At 36.2% G+C, this 27,805-nt stretch overlaps 1 protein-coding gene across 5 annotated transcripts in view; it reads left to right on the forward strand.

The window, feature by feature from the left end:
• LOC106874657 (spindle assembly abnormal protein 6 homolog) overlaps positions 1-24,601 on the forward strand; it is a 52,895-nt gene extending 28,294 nt beyond the window's left edge. For all 5 annotated transcript variants that reach the window (XM_089355441.1, XM_089355442.1, XM_089355443.1 and 2 more), the window contains 13 exons: positions 1,333-1,437; positions 3,838-4,012; positions 5,570-5,647; positions 6,149-6,268; positions 8,044-8,160; positions 8,959-9,228; positions 10,185-10,328; positions 12,084-12,209; positions 13,195-13,276; positions 14,674-14,813; positions 16,038-16,154; positions 21,213-21,373; positions 23,277-24,601. In XM_089355441.1, the coding sequence (XP_089211567.1) occupies positions 1,333-1,437; positions 3,838-4,012; positions 5,570-5,647; positions 6,149-6,268; positions 8,044-8,160; positions 8,959-9,228; positions 10,185-10,328; positions 12,084-12,209; positions 13,195-13,276; positions 14,674-14,813; positions 16,038-16,154; positions 21,213-21,373; positions 23,277-23,505 (1,864 nt within the window). In that variant the 3' untranslated portion in view covers positions 23,506-24,601. The remainder of the gene's footprint in view (positions 1-1,332; positions 1,438-3,837; positions 4,013-5,569; positions 5,648-6,148; positions 6,269-8,043; positions 8,161-8,958; positions 9,229-10,184; positions 10,329-12,083; positions 12,210-13,194; positions 13,277-14,673; positions 14,814-16,037; positions 16,155-21,212; positions 21,374-23,276) is intronic.
• The last annotated feature ends 3,204 nt before the right edge of the window (positions 24,602-27,805 follow it).

The following is a 27,805-nucleotide window of genomic DNA, read 5'->3' on the forward strand; positions in this document are numbered from 1 at the left end:
ATCTGGGTACAGGACATTGCAAACAAAACGTAGACAAAAAAATAATAATAACCAGAGTACAGAATACACACAGGCCACATAGAGAACATTTTCCTTCATCAGCTACCCCCATTCTAACACAGGCGTTCGATATTTATTTATTTATTTTATAGTACGCTATAAGAAATTACACAAGACAGATAACTCTTGAACCCAATTACAAAGTTATCTCCCTTGAAATATTTGTATTTCTACTCTTACGGATAGCGAAAGTCGTAAATTTTTTGCACCTGCTTAAAACAGCGAATCAGACCTTTGATAAATTTCTCACTAGTCATGAATATCTTCATGTTTGCTTTAACTAGAACGAGAAATAGGTATAATCTATCTGCTTTTTTCCAATACGTTGTGCTGCACCTGAGTACTCCATTCAAGTAATTTACTGAGCTAGCAGAATTGATAGCAAGTCGGATAAAATGCATAGCGATGTTTCCTCCAGCTCTTAACGTTCTAAGCTCAAATCTCGCCAAGGTTATAATTTTCTTTCATCCTTTCGAGGCCAATTTAATAAAGTACCAATTAAGTACCCTCCACTCAAAATTACTGGCCTAGTGCCAAAATTCTAGAGGACGATTATTATTATTAAGGCGGTAAGCTGGCAGAATCGTTAGCACGCTAGGCAAAATGCTTGGTCGCTTTTCGTTCGTCTTTACGTTCAGAGTTCAAATACTGCCGAGGTTGACTTTGCCTTTCATCCTTTTGGAGTTGATAAATTAAGTACCAGTGAAACACTAGGGTTGATGTAATCAACTTAACACCTCCCTCCGAATTTTAGGCTTTGCACTTTTAGTAGAAAGGATTATTATTATTAAGGCAGCAAGCTGGTAGAATCATTAGCGTGCTGGACAAAATGCTTAGCGATGTTTTATTCATTTTTATGTTCTGAGTTCAAATTCCACTGAAGTCAACTTTGCCTTTCAAAACTCTGGGATGAATTCATTTGACTAAAACATTCTTTGAGGTGCTGCCCCAGCATGGCTGCAGTCAAATGACTGGAACAAGTTAAAGATAAAAGATATATCAGTGGATAAATGTTTACTATGTTAAGAGAATTAGCATATATGTCAATGATAATTCTGTTAGCATTGAAAATATTTCTTCATTAACATGCCATCTGATGATTGTCTTTCCAGCAACAAATGTGAAGTAATGGTAAAATAATCAGCTGTAACAATAATGTAAATATATATGTAGGAAGAAATTTGTGTGACTTGATATGATAAACTAAAGGCTAAATGTTAAACTTTTAATGTTTTAATCATACCAAATTCCTTCTGGTTCATTTATTGCCAGTTTGAAAACTCAGCAAGGATTATTGGTTGATTTTGGTTCCTTTCCCCAGAAAGTGGTTGAACTCCTGAATTTATGTTTATTAGAAGAAGATAAAGAAGTCCCCAAGTAAGTTGTAAAACCTCATTTATAGTTTTTATTAAATCTTTGAAATAGAATCAAGTATTGATTTATGATTTATTTAACATGTAACATGCACAAATGTTTAAGCGACTTCTTTCAAGTATATCTTTTTGGTGGTAGCAAAAAAAAAAAAGGTGTTCGTTTAAATCTTTAAATGCACCTTCATTACATTTACCATAATAGAGTAGAAAAGAAGAGACTGTCAGGGATTAGTACTTAAGACTTTGATTTTTAGTTTTAAGGTTAGCATATTTTATGGTAAGTATATTTGTATCTTCAAGTGTATCTTGAAAAATAACCAAATGCCCAATGGCAGCACTAGTGGATGAAGATCTATGATCTCAATGATTATACTGGTAGCAGAGGGTAATGTCAAAAAGACAAGTCAAACTGCATCAGAGGCATTTCCTTGTTGAAGAAAGAAGTACTTGAAAATGAGAAGGAGCCACTACTGCTAATTATGTGTCTGCCTTCATTATGGGTCTGGAGAAAGCAACTCAGAAACATTTCAGAGAATCTCTGTCCTAATCATTACATGGAGTATCTTGAATGGTTCCCAGGAAACATAGTTGACCACTGGCCTTGTGTTCTATCTTGCCTAAATTATACACACTAATTGTTGACTAATATTGTCTAATTATCATGAGGTTTCATCATATGCTGACATGGGCTGGATGGCTTGATGGGAGCTGGCGAGGCCAGGAGTCATACTAGGTTCCATAGTCTGTTGTAGTAGTTAATCTTGTAGCCCTGTTAGTAGGTTATTGGTGTAATTCAAGGTGCTGCTGGTACCCCCCCCCCAAGGCCATTTAACTGATTGATAAAGGTTCATTCACCTATGTTACCACTGTTAGCTCATGCTTTTGTTGTTTCTTCTCTTTGCCCCTTATAGCAATTCTAGCCCGGCTTCTTTTTTTTTTTTTAACTAGCCATCCTCTTTAACTGGACCTACTTCTTCTGCTCCTGTCCTATTTTTAATATGTTTTACCTCCTAGACACCACTAAACACTGTCTATTCCTTCTATCTCAGAATTACAATCTCATGGAATTCTCTTCTAACCTATATTTTCCTTAGAGACATCGAACTACAGATATTCAACATCAACCGCATTAATTTGTGAGACTGCAGAAGTCATGGAAATTGACCTAATTACTCTGATTATTTTGTAGTAGTAGTAGTCGTAGTAGTAGTAATAATCCTTTCTGCTTAGGGTACAAGGCTTGAATTTCAGGGGTGGGGTCTAAGTCAATTACATCAATCCCTGTCTTCAACTGGTATTTATTTTATCAACCCAGAAAGGATGAAAGGCAAAGTCACCCTTGGAATAATAATAATAATAATAATAATAATAATAATAATAATAATAATAATAATAATAATTAAGGCAGTGAACTGGCAGAATTGTTATACTGGGTGAAAATGCTTAGTACTACGTTCTGAGTTCAAATTCTGCTGAGGTCGACTTTGCCTTTCCTCCTTCTGGAGTCAATAAAATAAGTACCAGTTAAGCACTGGGATGATGTAATTAACTACCCCCCCCCCCACTTCTCTGAAATTATTGGCCTTGTGCTAAAATTAGGGCATCCAGCTGTAGAAACTCTGCCAGATCAGATTGGAGCCTGGTGCAGCCATCTGGCTCGCCAGTCCTCAGTCAAACTGTCCAACCCATGCCAGCATGGAAAGCGGATGTTAAACAATGATGATGATGATAAATTTTTGCCTATTTCCTCGAGAGTGAGCATTGTAGAACATGTCAAATTGAATCCAATAGATGTTTTCAGTTCCCAGTGCCATAAATTCTTTCAGTGATTTTTCATTTAGAATTTAAACACTTTTGTTATTGATTTTGTTATAGTTGTATAACATTGGGCGTTAGGCAGGGCATCCAGCTTTAGAAAACATGCCAGATCAGATTGGAGTCTGGTACAGTTCCTCAGCTTGCCAGCTCTGGTCAAACCATCCAACTCATGCCAGCATGGACAATGGATGTTAAATGATGATGATAATGATGATGTATTCTACCACTTGCCTGTAAATGGAGGTTGAATTCTGGTTGGCTCCAGTATCTCTTGGTGAAACTACACTGCACTGGTTTCTTATTAACTCCTCTGAGCCCACTGGAGAGGACTTGCAGTGTAAGATAAGGAAACACTTATTTAACTATACAGTACTCTTCCTGATTATCCTTGAGCTATATTTAGCACACACACATTCATATATCTAGTGTACCATTTGTAACTAAATGACTTGGGGCCTCAGATGCATATCAGTTTCAGCTATGTATCTGATGGTGTAAATTTTAGCCAAATATGATCTCTATGTATGTTTGTCTCATTATTGATTTTTTTATTAATATTAAAGGCTATTTTTCTGTTTTTGCTTAGATTCATTTTGCAGCTATTGAATCAAGGTGGAGTGAATCAAATTCGGCCGATAGCTGTTTTAAATATTGTTGAGACCAATCCATTTAAACATTTGACTCACCTTTCATTGAAGTTTCTACCTGGACAAGATAGCGATGTGAAAAAATATCTTGCTGATTGCTTGAAGCAGCTAAAGGTACTGTTTATCCTGCTGTTTTCTTAACATTGGTATAACTACATAATTCAGCGCTTGGAAGTCTCAGTGGATAGGCTGCATATGTGTGCAGAAGCAATGTGTTCACATCTCATTGTTACTTTATTTCTTGATTAAAGGTTAAGGTTTGACTTGATTTGAACTTGTCTCTTAGTTTAATCCTTTAGCTTTTAAATAACTCTTGTCAAGTGTAATAATTGTTTATTCTCATTCTTCTGAATTAATCATGTACTAACTTGTAGCTTTGTGTTGTGATTTTGATGATGTGATTGTTTATTTTTAGAATGACATTGTAGGGTTGGTGTGAGATGCTGGATCTGGCTGATTTGAACGGGCTGTATATGGTCGGTTTAAATGCTAAATTCTAAAGGGTTAAGGCAGCATATCTGTTTAAGAATTTATGGGATTTGTAATTCTAACAAAGTCAATGAAGAGACCTTACAGTGGAGTCCTCTGGCATTCTCAGTCCCCAAACCACATCCCTGTTCACCACTATCAGGGCAGAAGTGGCTATCTGCAAGTGTGAACCCTGTACATCTCCTTTGCCATCCTCCAGGGCAACGCCTTTTCCATTTTGTCTGCTGGGACCATGAGGTGGCATAGCTTAGTTTATCTGACTATAAATATCTACCCAAGTGAGGATTATCTCCCAACACCAAACAATAAAAGTTGTATAATTTGTCAGTTTCATTTGCTTGTCATGATGTGCACAATTTCTGACATTAACATAGATAAGGCAATCTGTTATCTTTTTATTTGTGTCAGTTATTGAGTGTGACCTTCCTGGGGTACTGCCTTGAAGGGTTTTATTTGAATGAATGAACCCCAGTACTTTATTTTTTAAAGCCTGGTACTTATTCTGTTGGTCTCTTATGTTGAACTACTAAGTTATGAGGATTTAAATAAACTGACACCAGTTGTTAAAGTGGTGGTAGAAGACACACTACAAAAACGCGCTCACACAAATATGTACATATTTATATAAGTATGCAACAGGCTTCTTTCAGTTTCCATCTACTAAATTTACTCATAAGGTTGGTCTGTGGCTACAGTAAAAAAACACTTGTACAAGGTGCCGTGCTGTGGGACCGAACCTGGAGCCATGTGATTGGACAGAAAATGCCTGCACTTCATCATCCTCATCATCGTTTAATGTCTGTTTTCCATGCTGGCATCAATTGGACTGTTTGACTGGAGCTGGTAAGGCCAAGGGCCACACCAGGCCCCATTGTCTGTTTTGGCATGGTTTCTACGGCTGGATGCCTTTCCTAATACCAACCACTCCATGGAGTATACCAGGTGCTCTTAACGTGGCATCAGCACAAGAACTTTTTATATGGTACGAGCACTAGTAAAAAAAGAAAAGATTACCCCTTTAGTTTGTTCACCGATTAATTGTTAACTGAAGATGGTAATCTTTTGTTGTGTTTCACTAAATAATTGCATTATGGAAAATACATTTACATGTTTAAAGTTTATAGCATTTTTATTATCAACTTATTTATAACTTTTTGTGTTAACTTTGTGTCTTTCATTCAGGAAACCAATGAATTATTACACCAGCGCCTGGAACACACAAACACTGACTTATCTCAACGTCTAAAACAGGCTGAAGAAGTTAGTCCATATACATTTTATTTTGGAAATTTTTTTTCAATTAAAATAGCTCCAGATCTAACACGTAACACTTATACTCAATAAACTTCCCTTAGTACATACATCACCTGTGTGCTATTATGTCTAACACCATTACAGATGATATTATGCATCACTCCTCCTTAGTCTTTTGTACATTCACTGCTTAAAAATTTTTCATGAAATCTTTCTTTATATTCATTGACCTTAAATTTGTTCAAGTTAAACATAAGCCACATCAGCCTCACTAACCTGGGAGGACCTGCAAAGATTGTGAGAGCAAATCTTAGTTCTCATTAGGTAAAAATTAAATTTTCTTTCTGTAGGAATATGAAGAAAACCTTTCAAGTGAAAAATTAAAAATGTTTGAAGTAACTGAATGACACACACACACAAGCACACACACACACACACACACGCGCACACACACACACATCCATCTCATTTACATGGTATGTATTTGAATTTTACTTTGAATTGCAGAAACTATCAATAAGAACAACTGAACTGGAAAGTCTTAAAACTGAATGGACATGCAAAATTAATGAATTAACTGCTAATCATAAAGAAGAGCTGAGCCTTGAGAAAGAGCAATGTTTTGAGGTAAGACTCCCAAACACTCAAACTAATGAATCTGAAACGATTATCACAAAATGTCTTCTGTCTTAATATTTGAGATGATTTCTTGTTCCTTTAGCGAAGCCTTTGTTTTTTGTTATAATTTGATTTTCTCTTGAGGAAGAGGGATTGGGGGCATAGCCATAAAGGACATGCCTGTATGTATGGATGGCTGCAGTTTTACTTAGCTTGTCATGTCTTCTCAAGTACAGCAAATCGCTACAAGTCCCAATCCCTTGTCATCTCTTCAGTGAGGCCCAGCGTCTGAAGATCCTTTCTCACCAATTTGTCCCATGTCTTCCTGAGTTCACCCCTTCCTCAGGTTCCCTCCACAATTAGAGATCGGCACTTCTTTAAGCAGCTGTTCTCATCCACGTGCATCACATGACCATACCAACATAGTCTTCTCTCTTACACACAACATCAATGCCACTTAGTTTTCCTTGTAAATCATTTACACTCTGTTGTATGTGCACACTGACATTACCCATCCAGCAGCACATGATGACTTCATTTCTTTCAAGCTTTTGCACGGCCTCTGTAATCACAGCCCATGTTTTACTGCCATGTAGCTTAGTTGTACAGACACAGGCATTGTACAATCTGCCTTTCACTCTATTAAATTTTGCTCTTAAGATGGCCAGTTGTTTTAAACAGTCATTTTGCACTTAACCCTTTTGATATCAATCTGGCTGAAACTGGCTCTGGCTCTGTAGGACAAATGTCTTAAGTTCTGAATTAAAATCTTCCACCAAACCTTAGTCACAATTTATGTTCCTAACACTAGCTTAATGATAACTAAGTTATTTTACTAAATTCTTTGTTATATTTAAAGTAATTAAAAGAAGCACAGGATATCTCAAAATAAATACAATAATGAAAGGGTTAAAATATTAAAAAATGCCTTGCTTAGTGAGTGATAACTAGATCCGTTCACCATTCTGTATAATGCATCATTTTTATGGCTTAGTGTTTTTACAACTTGTTTATAACAGTACCAACTAAATCATGAAGTGTTTCATAACCTTTGTATACATTTATGTACAATAATTCATCAAGTTGGTGTTTTGAGAGATAAATCCTTGTGTAGGATGTTAGTCTATTATATTTTTTACTTGTTTTAGTCATTAGACTGTGACCATGCTGGGGCACCACCTTGAAGAATTTTAGTCGAACTTATCAACCTCAGTACTTATTTTTTTGTGAAGCCTTGTGCTAATTCTGTTGGTTTCTCTGTCTCTTTTACGGGGACATGAACATACCATCATTGGTCGTCAAGCAGTGGTGGAGGACAGACACATAAACAAAGATGTACACACACATACAAACACACACACAACGGGTTTCTTTCAGTTTCCATCTACCAAATCCACTCAGAAGACTTTGGTCGTCCTGAGGCTATAGTAGAAGCCGTTTGCCCAAAGTGTCATATTGTGGGACTGAACCTGAAATCATGTGGTTGGGAAACAAACTTCTTACCACACAGCCATACCTGCACCTATCATAGATAACATTTCCAGAAGATTTCATACAACAACATCCTGAAGTGAGAACCTTTAAATGAAATGCTCAGTTGTGGACTGAAGCCCTGAGATAGTTATCAAATTGAGCTAAGTTAACGAAAGCTTGTAGATCAGGTCCAAACTCATGACCTCAACCAACCATCTATCTTACTTCTCTGTATCTATTCTATATTCTCCTCTTCAATTCTATTTCTCACTCTCCTTTATTTTATTTATTTATTTATTTTGTGTTTCCAGATAAAGAACAGCTGTCAGTTGAAATTGGAGAATGAACGTAAAGAGCTTGAACAGTCTCATATGAGGATTGTAAAGCAGATGGAGGCAAAATTATTTGAAGCTGAATCCTCCAATAAAGTATGTATTTCTTGGTTTTAAACTTCAAAAATTCATCTGTTTTCTTGTTATTTCTCAAGCATTTTAATTAGGGCTTTCATTGCTTTCTTTAACCCTTTAGCATTCAGATTATTCTGTCAAATGTTATGCATATTTATTCACACTTTTGAATTAATCGTGCATTATCTCACAGCTTGCTGGTTCCCTGTGAAACCATCCTACCCATGCTAGCATGGAAAGCAGATATTAACTAATCATAAATAAATGACTGAAATAAACAGATTTTGTGACAGGTTTCAGTTCCCAGTTATAATTGTTTCAATTTTGTCTTTATTTTCTTTGCTAACATTCTTGAGAAAGGTATTGATGTTACAGTATTAATTCCCATAAGAATATACTCTTGGATGCTTATCATTGAACAAGATCTCATAATCCAAGATTTCAGTGGTTTATAATCAACATAATATTTCTTTATGTTCATCTTTACCTTATAATATTTTTTACCTCACAATAATATCAAGCCAAGTGAAATCATTGTTGTGGCCAATGCCGGTGTCATATAATTGGTACTTGTGCCAGTGGCATGTAAAAAGCACCCATTACTCTTGGAGTAGTTAGTGTTAGGAAGGGCATCCAGCTGTAGAAGCCATGCCAAATCAGATTGGAACCTGGGGCAGCTCTCCAGCTTTCCAGTTCCAGTCAAACTTTCTAATCCATGCCAGCATGGAAAGCAGACACTAAATAATGATGATGATGATGATGATGATGATGATGATGATTAGTATTAACAAAAGTTTTGGTTTATTTATTTTTTTAAAGGAACTACAAGATAGGAAATACAAACTGGAATCTACTCAGCGTGAATTACGTGCTCATTTGAACTCAGCTGAAGAACAACTACAGCTTGGTAAAATAGAAATTCAAAATCTACGCAAACAAAATGTGTCGATGGATGCAAAACTTCACGAGCAGGAGAAACTCATCAACCAACAATGTACTCGCATTGCTGTTATGGAACAGGAATTGAAAGACAAGGAACAAGTGTTGGCTAAATCTTCTGATCTTTTAGGTTCAGAGCAAGACCAAAAGGTAGGAGAACTGTTCTTTAGAAAACAAACAAAAGTAGTGCATGGAAACAGTTAATTGAATTTATTCCAGGGTATCACAGCTTCCTATTTTTATTGACTCCTCCCCAACTTCCTACCATATTAATGAAGGATAAAATCAGTAATATCATTAATATAGTTTGTGAAGGCACATGGCTCAGTGGTTAGAGCATCGAGCTTACGATCGTGTGGTTGTGAGTTTGATTCCCGGACTGGGCTGCGTGTTGTGTTCTTGAGCAAGACACTTTATTTCATGCTGCTCCAGTTCACTCAGCTGTAGAAATGAGTTGCGACGTCACTGGTGCCAAGCTGTATTGGTCTTTGACTTCCCTTGGATAACATCGGTGGCATGGAGAGGGGAGGCTGGCATGCATGGGCAACTGCTGGTCTTCCATAAAAACAACCCTAGGTTGTGTGTTCACTGGTGAGGCGACTTTCCGCTCAGACTTGTACCCCGGAGGGGAACCTCTTAGGTGCACCCATGGTCATTCGTGACTGACAGAGTCGAGTTTCCAGTTAGTTTGTTACATATTGAATAGTTTACATCCATTTATCCTTCATTCTATGATCAAAAAGGTTCCAGTCATGACCATCCCATTTGTTTTTTTTTAAATAGGATTATCTTCTTGTTTAAGTAAGTAGGATTTGATTTGAAGGAGATTTCATTGTTTGTATTTAGAGGCTTCCTGATTGAATCATAAACACCATTGTAAAACTGATTCATTGGTTTGCAATGTTGAATTTATTCCTTCTTTTAGAAAAACCAATTTGTAATAGACCAGTATCCTTTTTGGTAGGCATTTCTTTTACATCGAATTAACCTTATGGAGACTGGAGTTGAGCATTAGTTGTATGGATCCTTCTGATCTAAAAAAAGATTAGCTTTCTTTTTTCTTTTTTTTTTTTGTCCAATTAATAATCTATCTTATGTAATTTCAGAAAAGATATGAGGAGGAATTTGAATTAAAGCAGCGTGAAATTTCAAAGCTGGAAAATAAAGTCAAAGCAATATCTGTAGAAGTAAAGAAAGGCAATGAGATAATCCGTAAACTACAGTCAGAGAACAAGAACTATCATGCCAAAGTAAGTGTCTTTTTTAACTGTAGGAGTCCTGGTTAGTTATTTGTATATGGATTGGGATCCTAGAATTCTTCTAAGTTTAGAATTCTTTTAAGTTTTTACAACTCATAATGGTTTGTTTTTCTGAACTTTTTGGCTGTTTAAATCTTGAACATCTTAAAGCCAACACTTTGCAATTTTGCTCCATTGTTACCATTGGGTATAGTTTTTTGTGAAAACATGAAAATGAAGTTATGTGTGAGATCTATGAGGTACATGATAATCTTGATGATTTTTAGCTTCTGACTTCCAGACATGTAGCCCTGCTTAGTTGTATAAATAGACTCTTTATTTTGAATATGACACTATACTCTTGTAATGCAAGTAAATAGAAATAAATAAGAATACTTTGTAAGGTGTTAGGCATGTGCAGAAATGGAATTTATTAATTGTTACACTAAGTACAAATGGATTATGAGTTCAGGCCTAATGCAGGTGTTCTAATGTTTTTCTGGGCAGAACACTTTGATTATGTCTTGCAAATAAGTCATCTCTCTCCAAAACTATTGACCATGAACAGTGATTTCAGTTATGAAAAATATAATGGCAAGAGTACACTGGTATATAGAATATAATTATCTGAAATTGCAAGGAGTTAAGAGCAAATGAATAAAGACTATGCTGCAGAGTCGGATTACTGGCAACTTGATCACACTGGCTTGCTTGACTTCATGCTCTTGCTTGATGGGGCTGGGTGGGTCATCCCAGGTTAGTGGTCCTGGAGTCGTCATCATGTGTAGAGCTGACCAGGTCCACCAGTGCTTTCTATTCCTGGCAGTCTTGTGTTAGCCTCTCTGCATCCTCTAAAGTGACGTGTAGTCTCTGGAGGTCTTCCTCAATCATGTCCAGCCATCTGGTTGGGTTGGGGTGGGGGCATCCTCCAAACTTCTTCCAGCCTGCAACTGCTGCATTGAATGAGAGTAAAGCCCTGGTATTCTAAATACAAATTGTTTACTACACTAGGGCATATGTACTCTAGTTGTAAACTTACCATCATTCTGTGGGACCTACACATAGAAGAGAGCTTGCTATGTTCATGTCACAACTACACTCATATTGAGAACCTACCGCCATCCTTACAGCACCTACTCTTACAGCAGGACTTTGTCACAATCTCATGGTACCTGCACACACAGTGGGATTTTACAACATCCTGATCAGTATAAAGTCATTTACTGATATGCTCCAGCTTTTTGCTCTCTAGCATACTGTATCTGTCTCTGCTGTTTTTACTACTACTATTATGGCTTCTGCTCCTTTTAGCTGTCTGGGCTTATGCCACCTCCTCTCATGCCAGTCTACTCATCTTTCTCCCTCTCATCACCCTTGTGTGTCCTACTGTCTAGGCTTTGTATTAAGTACTATACCTGGTCCTTCCTTGCCAGAATATCAGCTCCCTGGAACTTTCTCCTTGCTTGTGTCTTCCCTGAAGTGTTAACTTGCAACTTTTCAAGAGAACCATTAATGGCATCAATCTTAATGGTTTCTTAGAGCCTGCATTGCCTATTCCTCCAGATCCTACCAGTAGAAAAAAAAATCATAGGCCGTGATAATAACTACTTACAATAAATACAACCACCAAATCCAGTATATCAAGATTTTTTAACTTCATGTTTTACTGTGTATACCATGAAAACACCAATCCAGCATCCTTAGAGGATCTAGTATTGCAGTGAATACATTACATGTAAACTCTGCATGTGTGTGTGTGTTTTCCAGGTGAAACTCAGAAGCCAGATAACTTCAGAACAGGAGAAGGTGATTTCCGAAAAAGATGATTTGATAGAGAATATGCAGGTAGAGTTGAAGACATTGAAAGAGAACTCAAGCAAGAAGGAAGATGAGGTTTGCATTTTTTTATCATTCACTTTATGAAAGCAAGAGATAATTACATGATGTGATTTTATAATTTCAGTATTTATACACTGGGAAGCATATTTATGATTATGTTATGATAGCTTGTGTGTGTGTGTGTGTGTGTGTGTGTGTGTGTAGGTTTCTTGGTATAAATGTGAGAAATATAACTCAGTAACATAGTGTATATATATTTATAGCTATGTTCTTTAGAAGGTTGCTTCCTTTCATATTCACTCCCAAATGAAGAGAAAACCCTTTGAATATGTTTTCTCCTGCATTGAGAAACATATCTCACTTCTCTCCTCTCCCAAATCATTGTCCTCAATGACTTCAATGCTCACAAATTTTCACAGCCTCTCAAACTTGTCCCTCACTGATGCTGCTGCATAGAAACCAAATCTGGTTTAAGTGTCAACGGAAAGTTCTCTGAGGTTACATGGCTGAGAGGTCTTTCAGCCTCTGTGTTTTCCTTCTCTAAATTGCTTTTTGCCGTAGTATTTACCTAGCACTTATTTTAAAGCTTCTTATCACTAATCTGTGTTGGATTCTATGTTTATCATTTACATGAGAAAATAAGACCTTATTTCGTTTTTGTATGTGGTTTGCAAGATTCTTTATGTGAATTCGTGTGTTGAAGCATATTTTATTGTCTGGGGAGAGTCATTCTCTTTTAGTGCCTTATTAATTTAACACACTCACCGGTCTGAGTAAATGAGTGGAAATCAGACCAGTGAGTGTGTTAAATTAATAAGGCACTAAAAGAGAATGACTCTCCCCAGACACAATAAAATCTTAGTTCTTTACTTCCATCTAGCCGAAGTTTTCTCTGTGAAAGTATCAAGTTCTCTTTACAAAACAGTTTTAGGGACAAAATAAATAAAAGACTTTTAAATTGATATTGTTATTGCAAATTTAAATATATTTATATATTTTGTCTAAAACATTTTTTTCTTGTAATTTTTTTCTCATTCAGAATGAAAAACTCAAAACCAATTTAGAAAATGTTACGAAAAAGTTAGAAGAATGTAATGAAATGCTGAAAACAAATGAGAATGGTATGTATGACTTGTTTGGCTATTCTTCATATCAAAGAGTAATTAGATTTAATTTTAATTTGTTAGAAAATTCATATAATTGTCTGTTCAGTTAGGATATGCAATGACTTAGACATGTAAGACATTCAGTAAAGTCGTTGGCATTAGAAAAGGCATCCAACTATCAAAACCAAGCCAAAACAAATGACTGGGGCCTGGTGCAGCTCACCAGTTCTGGCCAAACCGTCTAACCCATGTCAGCATGGAAAACACGTTAAATGATGATGATAAATACTAATTTAATGTACATTAATATACATGAGAATACCTGCTCACCTCAGCTTAATTGTTATTGTTCTCCTTCTAGCTGAAGGGGTTTTTGCTTTGCAAGAGCCTTGTGCTGGTGCCATGTATAAAGCACCACTGCTTCTGTCACCTAAGAATTACTCATGCCAGTGCCATGTGCAAAGCACCCATGCTGGGCCAGGTAAAAGGCACTGAGCACACTTTGTAAAGTGGTTGGCATTAGGAGGGGCATTCAGCCATAGAAACCAAGCTAAAATCAGACTGGAACCTGGTCCAGTTCTCCAGTTTGATAGCTCTGGTCAAACCATCCAACCCATGGAAAACAGACAGTAAACGGTGATGATGATGATAACATCCATAGGTCTATCAATTTGTTTGTGTGCCAGTTCAACCAACTAACTCTTTAGTGTTGTATACACAACATCTGGTTATGTATGTGTGGTGTCATGTATGCCATACATCATTGTATGTACAGCATCTAATGTTGTGTTGGTGTCATTACTGTGTTCATCATCTAATATTATAAGTGCAATATCTGCTGTTGTATGTTCATCATCTATCATTGTATGTGTATCCTCTGGTGTTGTATATGCATAATCTTTCATTCTGTGTGTATCATATATCATTGTATGTGCATCATCTATTGTTGTATGTACCACCTCTGGTGTTGTATGTGCAGTGTCTTTCACTATATGTGCATCATTTATCATTGTGTATGCTTCATCTGTCATTTTATAGTCTCTCTGGTGTTGTATGTGTATCATCTAGTATCACATGTGCAGAATCTGGTGTCATACATACATCATTTATTGGTGTATATGTTTATCATCTGGTGTGGTGTGTGTATCATTTAGTATGGTATGTGCATCATCTGATGTTGTATGCATACTATCTGTCATAGTACATATAACGTCTGGCATTGTATTTTGATCATTTATCATTGCATGTGCATCATTCAGTGTTGTGTGTATAGTATCACGTAGTATTGTATGTATGTATAGTATACATCGTCTAGTATTGTATGTATGGTATACATGTCTCTGCAGCATGCAGTGTTTGACATTGTGAAATGCTCTGTGTTGGTAAAACATTGCTAAAATCTTCTATTCTAGTGATTCAATGGCTCAACAAGCAAGTTAATGAAGTCCAGCTCTCTAATAGTGGCCGAACAACAACATTTGAAACTAGTCATAACAGCACCCAATCCACTGCAGGCAGTGGAGTCTTCAGAAATCATGTTGCTATGGCTGCAGTAAGTGCTTTTTTTTTATCTTATAATCATTATTATTATTATTTCATTTTTCATTTTTAAATATGCTTCAAATCCCTTGAATTGGGTTGTCATGGATTTCCTGTCACTCAATATTTTATTGATATTTAAGGGTACAAATTGGTAGAGAGGCCGTAGATGGCAAGATCAAATGTGCATGGATATTATAGTGTTTGTAAGGTGGTGAGCTGGTGGAATCATTGGCATACTGGGAAAATGCTTAGCAGCATTTCATCTGTCTTTATGTTCTGAGTTTAAATTCCACCTAGGTCAACTTTGCCTTTCACCCTTTCGGGGTTGGTAAAATAGGTACCAGTCAAACATGAGGGTTGATGTAATTGGCTTAACCCTTGCTCAGAATGTGCTGGCCTTGTGCCAAAATTTTGAAACCAGTATCATAGTGGGTTGTAAAGCGAAACATGACTGAAGCAGGTTACCAAAAGTAAGCTTTTTTTATCAAAGGCTTCTGTTTTTTTTAGTCAGGTAAACAATTAGGACAGATTTATCTAACAAAAAGAGTCACCCCAAGAACATAGACATTAAATGAAAAATGATCCCAGTGTTCTACTGGTAACTATTTACACTATAATATTTATATATTATTAGACAGATTTTTCAAATGCGTGTTAAATGTGTCTGTCTAGGTACTCAGCACGGTACTAGCGAGGAGTGTCAACCTGTAAATTGACACCCTATAAACCAGCTGCCTCTCTTTGTTATCTTATGAAAAGCTAATGATATTTTATTACTCTCTTTTACTCTTTTACTGGTTTCAGTCATTTGACTGTGGCCATGCTGGAGCACTGCCTTTAGTCGAGCAAATCGACCCCAGGACTTATTCTTTGTAAGCCTTGTACTTATTCTATCGGTCTCTTTTGCCGAACCACTAAGTTACGAGGATGTAAACAAACCAGCATCGGTTGTCAAGCGATGTTGGGGGGACTAACACAGACACACAAACACACACACATATATATATATATATATATATATATATATATACACATATACATACGACGGGCTTCTTTCATTTTCCATCTACCAAATCCACTCACAAGGCTTTAGTCGACCCGAGACTATCGTAGAAGACACTTGCCCAAGGTGCCATGCAGTGGGACTGAACCCGGAACCATGTGGTTCGTAAGCAAGCTACTTACCACACAGCCACTCCTGCGCCTATATCTTTTTTCTATTTCATTATTTCAGCCAGGATTTCTGCCTTCCAATTTGAATCCATCCTCAAGATATCCAACCCAGGACGTCAACAACATAGCATCTCAAGTACATTTAACCAAAAGCCAAAATATCAGTTTAAAACCTCAGGTATTAAACAGCTTGATATTCTTTCTCTGTAACTCATGTTCTGGTTTCTGCTGTTTCCATTGTGGCCATGCTGAGGTACTGCCAACAATAAAATATAATGTGGAATATCTAATCAGTGGTTTGAGGCAGTGAATGGGCAGAATTGTTAGTCTGCTGGGTAAAATGCTCAGTGGCATTTTGTCCGTCTTTATGTTCTGAGTTCAAATTCCGCCGAGGTCGACTTTGCCTTTCATCCTTTGTGGGCTGATAAAAAACAAGTACCAGTGGAGTATCCACTCCACTGAAGTTACTGGTCTTGTGCCAAAATTTGAAACCAGTGTCACAGTGGGTGTTACTTTTCAACCTGGGTCAGCTTTGATTGAGTAAATTTGTTATCTATGACATTCTAGCTGTTATCATATTTTTTTTCAGGTATTCTACCACTTGGGCTACATTATTCAGTATCTCCTACTTCTTTTCTCAAGATGGTAGCTAGTGATTTGGGGTGATTTTAGCTGCTATTTCTCCCAGAGACTTCCTTGTTGATTGGATGTTTGTAACTATTTTCATTCAGTTATTTTGTTTTTGGAATGGATGAGACTGCATGTAAACTTATACATTGCAAGTCATCCTTTCTGTCTTGTATTGTTTGGACACCATATTTTCTTTTACTGAAGATGAATTTTTAAATCAAATTTCTAATTAGAATCTAATCAACTCCTGTGTCTGCTCAACATGCCAGTTTAACACTGGGGGTCAATGTAATTGAATTAGATTGATCCTGCTGATGGTGTAAAACACTTGTGATGGTGCCATGTAAAAGTGCCTGTGTGGTACCTTGTAAAAGCACCTGTGCAGTGCCACATAAAAGCACCCGTGTGGTGCCATGTAAAAGCACCCAACACAAATGTAAAGTGGTTGGCATTAGGAAGGGCATCCAACTGTAGAAACCATGCCAAATCAGACTGGAGTCTGGTGCAGCTCTCTAGCTTGGCAGCTCTGGTCAAACCATCCAACCCATGCCAGCATGGAAAACAGACATTAAATGATGATGATGATGACATTCTTTTGTCATGTTCATCGACTTATTGGTCTGGATTCATATCCCTATTTTCTGATTTGTTTATTTTCTATTCTTTGTGAAGCTGCTTCTTTTTTTCCTTCATGACCATTTTCTGTAATTATTCATGTTGAGTCAAGGTGGTGAGCTGGCAGAATTGTTAGCATGCTAGATAAAACGCTTCGTGATATTTCGTCTGTTTTCATGTTCTCAGATCAGATTCGGCTGAGGATGACTTTGCCTCTCATCCTTTCAGGGGTCGATAAAATAAGTACCAGTGAAACACTAGGGTTGATGTAATTGAATTGTCCTCTCCTACTAAATTTCAGGCCTTGTGTCTTTAGTACAAAGAATTATTATTGCTGAGTCAAGGTAGTTAGCTGGTAGAATTAGTAGCATGCCAGGCGAAATACTTGGTAATATCTCATCTGTCTTTATGTTTTGAGTTCAAATTCCACTGAGGTTGACTTTGCCTTTCATCCTTTTGGGGTTGATGAAATAAGTACCACTTTAACACTGGGGTCAATATAATCGACTTGCATCCAGCCCTAAACTTGCAGGCCTTGTGCCAAGATTTGAAACCATTGTTGTAGAGTTGCCAGTTCTTTCCAAGTAGATCCTATATCACTCAAACAGGCTAAGCAATTTACAGGACCTGTGATACATCTATGTAATCTAGAATCCTGTTATAGACACACCATCATTCTAAGTGATGGTGGCACCAGCTTCTGATTCGATTGTTACTGAATAACATCAGCATGTTTTCATTGCACCAGCACTAGTGAGGCTGTCTTGCAGCTCACAAGACTGAGGCTCCCTTTGACTGAGTGGAACTGTAGTTAAATGGGAGGTAGCTTTTTGTTAAATGATGAGAGGTAAATAAATATGAGAAATTATTTTTTACTGAATCTCAGATTTGCAACCAAGTGAACCCTGGCAGAATTTGAACTCAGAATGTATAGATGGATGAAATGCCACAAAGGATTTTGCCCTGCAGGCCAACAATTCTGTCAGCTTGCTGCCTTGCATAATAATAATAATAATAATTATAATGGTTTCAAATTTTGCTACAACGGCAGCAGTTTTGGAGGAGGGGATGAGTCGATTACATCAATCCCAGTGTTCAACTGGTACTTATGTTATTGACCCCAAAAGTATGAAAGGCAAAGTCGATCTCAGCAGAATTTGAATGCAGAATGTAGTGATGGGCAAAATACTGCTAAGCATTTCATCCAGCATGCTAACGATTCTGCCAGCTTGTCACATTAATAATAATTATAATAAATAATAATAATAATAACAATAAATAATAATAATAATAATAATAATAATAATAATAATAATAACAACAATAAATAATAATAATAATAATAATAACAACAATAAATAATAATAATAATAATAACAACAATAAATAATAATAATAATAATAATAACAACAATAAATAATAAAAATAATAACAATAAATAATAATAATAATAATAGCAATAAATAATAATAATAATAATAACAACAATAACTAATAATAATAATAATAATAATAATAATAATAATAATAATAATAATAATAATAATAGTGGTGGTGGTGGTTATGGTGACAATATTGGTAGTTGTTTTAGATAGTGATGCTGATAATGGCTGGTATTTGATGATGACAGTAGAAAAAATAAATAATGGCAGTTGGTGGTGGTGGTGTAGGGAAATAAGTAATGGTATTGTTAATCATTATTGATGGTAATACTTAAGAAGCAAAAATGATGTTCAATGCTCATGTTTTCAAGCAACCTTTGAGCATTTCTGTCGAGAAACACTGACAATGTCATATATATATATATATGTATATATATATATATATATATATATATATATATATATATATATATATATATATATATATATATATGCTAATTAATGCATTTCAATGATGCTCCTTGTTTACACATCGCTGTTTCCAAAATTTCATGCCTAAACGTTGGCTTTATATTTACCATGTTATTAATTATCTACTTCTCTAAAAACAAACCTGTTCTAATTATTTCCACATATTATTTACATTCAGTTAGCTTAGTTCCTGTGTGTTGAGTGTTTGTTTATTCATTATTTATTTTCCTGTCTGTTTTATGATCAATAGCTAGTTTAGCTAGTCGAATTTTTTGGGGGTCTTCATATATATATATATATATATCGTAATTGAACCATACTCGATGACTGGCACCTGTCTGAGTATGTTCATTGCCAGAGCAGCTGTCTGGCTTCCGTGCTATGGCCTGTAAATAACACCATTTGAGTGGAATCGTTACCAGCGTCACTTTCTAGCACTTGTGCTGGTGGCACGATAGTAAATCATTCCAGTGAGGTTGTTGCTAGTGCCGCTGGACTAGCTCCCGTGCAGGTGGCACGTAAAAAAACACCTTTTTGAGCGTGGCCGTTGCCAGTACCGTGTGACTGGCCCTTGTGCCGGTGGCACGTAAAGACACCCACTACACTCTCGGAGTGGTTGGCGTTAGGAAGGGCATCCAGCTGTAGAAACTCTGCCAGATCAGATTGGAGCCTAGTGCAGCCTGCTGGCTCACCAGTCCTCAGTCAAATAGTCCAACCCATGCTAGCATGGAAAGCAGACGTTAAACGATGATGATGATGATGATGATGATGATGATAAATATCTTATAATTCACTCATTGGACTGTGACTGTGCTGAGGTACCATCTCAAACAGTTTAGTTGAGCAAATTGGCCCCCGGCACTTATTTGTTTTTGTTTTTTTTTTCTCATCTGGTTCTGATTCCCTTAGTCTTTTGTCAAGACACTAAGTTATGTGGATGTAAATAAAACAAATACTCCTTGTTAAGTGGTGGAATTGAGGATGCATACACAAAGGTCATCATCATCATCGTTTAATGTCTGCCTTCCATACTGGCATGGGTCGGATGGATACAAGAGGAGCTGGCCAGGCAGGAGCCTGCACCAGACGTCTGTATCTGTTTTGGCAGGGCTTTTATGACTGGATGCTCTTCCTAACACCAACCACCCAGCTGAGTGTATGTATATATATATATATATATATATATATATATATATATATATATATATTTATATTTAACAGAAGTAACAGAGTGACTCAAGGTCTGAGAGTTTCATGCATTGGCATTTATCAAACTAGTCACAGCTCAAAGGCCTGTAGATTTATTTAGCTGTTGATAAATAAAAAAAAATACACACACATATATGTATATTCTTTTACTTGTTTCAGTCATTTGACTGTGGCCATGCTGGAGCACTATTAGGCTTACAAAGAATAAGTTCTGGGGTTGATTTGTTTGACTAAAGGCAGTGAACCAGCATGGCCACAGTCAAATGACTGAAACAAGTATCCTTTCTACTATAGGCACAAGGTCTGAAATTTGGTAGGTGTGGGGCTAGTCGATTACGTTGACCCCAGCTTTTAACTAATACTCATTCTGTCGACCCCAAAAGGATGACAAGTACAGTTGACTTTGGTGGAATCTGAACACAGAACATAAAGACAGATGAAATGCCTCTAAGTATTTTGTCTAACATGCTAACAATTCTGCCATCTCACCACCTTAGCAATGATAATAATAATGATTATGGTTTCAAATTTTGGCACAAGGCCAGCAAGTCTGGAGAAGTGAGTAGGTTGATTACATTGACCCCAGTGCTCAACTGGTAACTTATTTTATCGCCCCCACAAAAAGATGAAAGGTAGAGTTGATCCTTGCAGCATTTGAACTCAGAACATAAATTAAAAGAAATGCTGTGCCACCTTCAATAATAATAATACTAATAATAATCCTATCTATAATAGGCAAAAGGCCTGAAATTTTGAAGGAAAGGGCTCCAGTGCTTGACTGGTCCTTATTTTATTGACCTTAAAAGGATGAAAGGCAAAGTTATTGAAAAACTTTTACTTGAATTTATGTTGATATAAACTAGAAAGTGTTGCTTACATTCAGCTTTAAATGTTCAATCGTTGATCTAGCTTGGTTTCTTTTCTTTAGGTTCAGTATAATGGCATAGCCTCTCGGAGATTAAATATTGCACAGCCAACCCAAAACAGAGTCATATCACCAATTGCGGAAGATTGTAGACCCCCCTGCCAGCCAGGCGCTCTCATCGAGGAAAGCTCTCCAATTTTGGCTTCATCAAGAGAACCAGAAAAGTATGTTTGTGAATTATATCATTTCAATTAGAATTTCAGATAATTCTATGTATTTGGAAATATATGTATGCATGCATACACACACACACGTGTGTGTGTATCTGGTGTTGCCATCCGGTTTCACCAGTCCTCAGTCAAATCGTCCAACCCATGCTAGCATGGAAAGCGGACGTTAAACGATGATGATGATGATGATGATGATATATATATATATATACATACACACACATACAGGGTGGGCAAGCGAAACTTGGAAAATAATAGCTAATTCACCAAATTGTTTATGTTACAAGCAGCAACCTGACATAAAATATAATTTTAACACAGGTTTATAGGGGTATAAAGAGACAATTTATTCAATATGTCTACCTTCATTGTCCACTGCAGCCTTCACATGCCACCTGAAGGCATCACAACTCTTCATGATGAAGTACTCAGACATGTCCCACTCTTCCCTCAAGATTTGCTTAAAATGATCAAGACTTGTATGTGAAATTCTGTTGGTAGAGTGCTCCAATTTGTCCCATATGGCATAGTCTAGGGAGTTCAAGTCTGGGCTGAAAGAAAGCTAGAAGTTGGCGAAGTTGTCTTCACAGAATTTCTGCACTTTTTTTCACTGTCTGAGCAGGATAACCATCTTGGGTCTACACATAATTACTGTTGGGGTAGCTAGACTTAAGCCAAAGCATAACCTTATACCGCAGGACTTCAGCTCCCACCTTTTCCCCAGACTTGAAAAAATGGATAGGTATCTTTTTTCCGTCAGACGCTACGACTCCCAGTATCATAACATGAGCTGGGGGCTTAATCCTTAAAGACGCCTTTTACTTCAGAAGGTGACTTAGCAATGTATCGATAATTGCAATGTTTTAAAACAGCATCAATGGTAAAGATATTTTCACCTGAAAAGATTTTGATGGTTTGTCCATTGTGCTTCAGATATCACAACACTTTTTTGGCCCTTTCATGCCTTTTGGCTTTCATTGCATGAGTCGATAGGTGTCTTGGGGTCCTCACGTATGGCTCCAAATGTAAACCAGTGTGTACAGCATTTCTGGTCTTTGGATCAACCTTCATGTCCACCCTGTATGTACACACACACACACACGTTTTTAAGCTAGGTAATATTTCCCCATGGTGACATTTTCTCACGGAATATTGGAAATGAATGACACTGCTTGTATGACAGGCTTCTTTCAGCTTCCATCTACCAAATTAACTCAGGTTTTAGTCGGCCCTGGGCTATAGGAGAAGACACTTTTACACTAGATGCCATGCTGTGGGAGTAAACCTGGAACCATGTAGCTGGGAAGGAAACTTTTTATCACACAGCCTTCCTGTGCCTAGTCTGTATATAGGTACAAGCATGACTGTGTGGTTAAGAAGTTTGCTTTCCAACCGTGTAGTTTCAGGTTCATTTCAGCTGTGTGGCTTTATTGGCTGGTGTCTTCTACTGCAGCTGTTGAGTGTATATAGTCTCCATGTCTTGACCTCACATGATTATTTTAAATAAATATGATTCAGTTCTGGTATTCTATGAAGACATTTTTGGTTTTGGAGAGATATTTCTTTACTTGGAAACCGGTAAGTGTTGGCAACAGGAAGAGCATCCAGCTATAGAAAATCTGCCTCAATAAACTTTCTCTGATCCATGCAAGCATGGAAATGTGGATGTTAAAATGATGATGATGATGTGTGTATGTAAGTGTTTTTTCCTCTGATGATGTAAGCAGTATCATTCTTTGCAATCCTCTGTAGAAACATCTCTGGCTTTGGAGTTATTCGTTGTTGAACGACTTGGAGAAATATTTGTTTACTTGAAAATATTGCTGAAATCGCACTCTACTATTTAAATGATCTGACATATTTAAACTTGTTTTTGCCTTTTATTTTCTTTCCTCAGGGACATAATCCATAATGGTCATATATCTTCCAAAGGAAATGAAGCAGATCCTCATCAAAATCCAGTTAAATCCACAATTGGGATACCTCCAAACAAGAACCATTCAGTGCCTTCCCTTCCAATTCCCATCCTGACATCATCCAGGTTACCTGCACAACTTAACACAAATCGTCCTATCCAGCCACCATTGGCCTCTTCTTATTTCCCTCTTAAAACGAAACCGTCTTGACAGTTAAAACTATTTTATAACTTTATCAATAAGCTGGTACTAAAAAAATCACAATTTTCTGTGGTGTATGTGTTTTTGTGTGTGAGCACATGTGTAAGTGTGTGTGAGTGAATGTGTGTGTGTGTGTTAGTATCAGAATGGTGCCAAATATTGCAGCTGAGATTTGTTTCTTGTATCTGTTATTGAGATTTCGTTTTTTTTTTGCTGCCTCTTTTGTTATTTGTTTTTTTTTTAAATCTCATCTTAACTAGAATGGGAAGACAAGTATTCAAAAAAGGTGAAAAAGAAATAAAAAAGAAGGAAAATGTTATATTTTATCAAATAAGTTATCATTTATTGAAAAAAAAAAGAAAGAAGGTATATTTGCTTTTGTTGATGGAAATCTTGTTAAAAGACACGAACAGAATTGGTTGTGTAAATGTAGTCACTACAGCAGCCTCTGCTACCATATGTACAGTTTGTTTGCTTCCATCTAATGTCAGCATGTTGTGCTCTCTGCTGACATTGTAACTTATGGTTCATTTTTATGCTTTTTTTTTTGCCTTCCCTTAAATTGACAATTATTGGAGATGTTTTTTCGTCTTAGAGATTGTTTGAAAATGTAAGAAAAATAGAAGTAAAAAAAAAACATGTAATCCTTTTTTTATTGTATATAAACATTTTTTCTTTGTTACTTTAAACTTTGTAAATATAATTTATTTTTTTATGTTAAATATAGAAATTTTAAAGACAAGAATGTAAAAATAAATGAATTGTTTATATATACACACACTGTGTACCTAATTTTTTAATTATCACAATTTCCTGTTGCTTATTTTATCTTCTCATATTCTGTAACTCTATCTTCTAATGCAACACGTGGCCTTTTATACATTGTATTTTTATTATTCAATGCCTTACCCATCAATTTATTACTGCAGTTAGTTTCGTCATGAATTTGTTAGCCTGAAATTAAATATTTAATTTTTTTAAAAATCCTTTTTCTAGAAAAAACATTTTTTTTTTCTATTGACATTCTTAATGACTTACAACAACTATTTTTGTATATTTCTTGTCATTATTTTCTTCTGTTGAATCAATAAAACGTTAACATCTCCCTCTGTTATCAGTATTTGTTTTTACTCTGTATCCAGTTTATTTTTGAATGAACATATTTTTTAATAGCTGTTGATACTGTTTAGCCTCATGTTAGCCTTGGTTGAGCAGTCATATGATCAAAAATATTTTAGCTATGTCTAACTTGTCTTTTCAGATAAAATTTATCCTGGAGTATTTTATCCAATATGTGGTTTGCCTTCATTTTTTTTTTTTAGAAGTAGAGTGTGATTTTGAAGGATAACACTATGTAACAGAGTTTTAATTTTTTCGTCTTTTGTCAGTAAGAGTTATTTCCTATTCTCTTCTATCTAGAAATCAAAGGAAATGGCTACTATTCCCTTCAAATTTTGCTTTAGTAACCTAACATCAATGATTTGAAACTGACCTATTTTCCATTACATTTCAGACAGACTGTGTTGCTGAAGCAGAAATATCGTTATAGCAAATATTCTGCTCCATAACACAGATTTGCTTGTCAGTTGCTTGACCTTAGCCACTTGAGCATGTCCGTTAGGGGCTGACAATATGTGCATCTCTGATCATGAGCAGGAATAGAGCTGTTGGAGGGTGGGGTGCATCATAGCCATGTGTTGAGTTGGATTCCTTGGGGTTTGAATAAGTGTAACAAAAGTAAAGTTTGAAGGAAATATTAACCATTTTTCATACTTTTTTATGGGTAAGCAAATAGGAAATAACAGTTGCTACCCAAAGGCAAAAATCATATTACACAGTGTAACAGGTAGCTATTTGTAGCAGGTTGAGTAACCACGTTGAGGTTTCATCATTGGCTCATATTTTAAGTAACTTGGAAGTATAAGAGCCAAAATATATCATCATTATCATCACCATCATTGCAATTTTAATGCCTACTTTTTCATGCTTGTTTGGGTCAGACAGAATTCATTAAGTCAGATTTTCTACAGCCCTTCTTTTCTCCAAATGTCTCCTGTTTACAAGCAAGGTAACATTTCCCCATGGCTGAACATAATTTTTGTGATAGGTGGCAAACTCAAACCCTTTAGCATTCAGATTGCTTTGTCAAGCATAATACGTTCCTATGTACACATGCACTGGGTTGTCAGATAAATTTGTTTATTTCTTTCTAAATCTATTTGAATAACATAAAAAAATATTTTCATTGCAGTGTTTTAAGGTGTGAATTGGTTTAATAGGTTATTTGATTATTTGGTTATGGTTCTCATATATCCACATCTATTTTAGATTTTTGACAAGACCTTTTATTTGCACATAGACTTTACAATATATACAACTGTTACTTTGTCAGAAGCTGTACCACTTTACTGATAGAGAGTTACGAATATATGTTGTGGGTTTTGGGCTAAGGGTTGGCTGGCTACATATTTGTTTGCAGCGAGAGGCAAGGCTCATTTGTACATATTTGGAGAAGTGTCTTGTGAACAAAGTGATTCTTTTCAACCTGAGGTTGAGCAGCAACCAGAAATCATGTCTTCATTTATACCCTCAGGAATCTCTTCTCCCAGCCTCTGCACTCTTTCTATGAATTTGAACCAACAAAGGAGCCTAGAACTAGTTAGAAATATCAGCTATTTCTCCCTCCATTCACACTGTATTGGACATGGTTGGGATACCTTTGGCTATAAGTCTGCTTGAGCAAGACTGACCTTGGGCTAAACAAGATCAACAATATCCAGGAATTAAACCTAATTTACCAGGGCTCAAATTTTCAGGAGCTTATCCTTTTATGGTATCCTGATAGATAGGTTGGTTTGCAGCATTCTTTCCCTATAACTTTCTCTCTCCCTTTTCCATCCCTCTCAGTATGTATTAGAGACAGAATAACAAAATGAAATTGCTCAGAACCTTTGCTTCTCTTTTATGTAATTTTATACCTATAATGCATCCATACTTATAAAACTGGTAGCAGCTAGCTCTGTCTGTCTTACTTTTGTAATGTGTGAAATAAAACTATCATTTAATCACAATTATGATAATGATGAGGGTGGTGATGGAGATGGTTATGATGGTAGTGGTGATAGTGCAGATAATGATAATAATGACAGTAAGAATCATAATGGTGGTGGTGGTGGCAGCAGTGATGGGGGAATATAATGCAGTGAGGATGTTAATGATGTTGTTTAGCTGCAGGCCAAACCTGATTGAACAGACCTATCATTAAACGCTTTGAATCATCTTACACAAGTTGATTATATTTATGTTTAAAGATAAAAAAGAAAAAAGGAAATAAAAAAAAAATCAACCAGTATTGTTACCGATATTTCTCAGTTAATTCTTCATAATAATTTGTTCTTTTTAGGGCAGTCAGGGAGCAGAAACAGGAGAATAGCTAAAAAAAAAAAAAAACTGGGGAATTTTTTAGTCATTTTTCTTCTGTACATATTTCACTGGGCTCCATTTTGTTTTCCATCCGTGCATCCACAATTAATAAAATAAAGTAACAGTTAAAACTAGGGTGGTGTATCTAATCAATCGAACCCCTTCCTTCCTGCTAATTTATGCCTTTGTACGTATCTCAGAAATCAGTGTTAATTACTTGTTTACCGTTAATTACTCTCTTACATTCATTAAGAAGAAATACTTTTAGTATACATAAAATAATTATCATTATGGATCCTATTTCTGTTCATAGCATCAAAACAGAATCTTGCTTTTCTTTATTTGCCTTTTCTTCAGAAGAAAGAAGCTTATTGTTGTGTTGCATTTTTGCTGATGAAAAATATTACTAAAAACTTCTGCGATATGTCAAACAAAGCTGATTTATCCTTGACAATTTGTTGTCTGGAAGCTCTCTATTCTGTTTCTCTTAGTTATTATTTAACAGTACAGGGAAACTCTCTAAAAGTATTTAAGTTAACTATGGTTGAATAAAGATACAGGTTAACTCAATTATGACATTATTGATTAAATGGAGGTGGTGGTGGTGGTGTGGTGGGGTAGAAAGGACTTCTCCCTTCCCGTCTCTTATTTTTACCAATAGAAGTAAAAAGCTTCTCTCCATAAAGAAAGTGGATTCCAATTTAGCATTTGGAGTATTGCAGTATAATATAATATAATATGATACACATATATGTACACATATATATAGTGGTTGTCTACTCCCTATGCAGAGTTTGACCACCTCCTGTACCTACACCTTAGAACCATCATGGCATCTGATGTGGCATTTTAAACCAGACAATGTTCTGAAAAGACACCCACATAG

The sequence above is a fragment of the Octopus bimaculoides genome, chromosome 7, assembly GCF_046866305.1.
Source record: "Octopus bimaculoides isolate indiv1 chromosome 7, ASM4686630v1, whole genome shotgun sequence".
NCBI classification, from domain to species: Eukaryota; Metazoa; Mollusca; class Cephalopoda; order Octopoda; family Octopodidae; genus Octopus; species Octopus bimaculoides.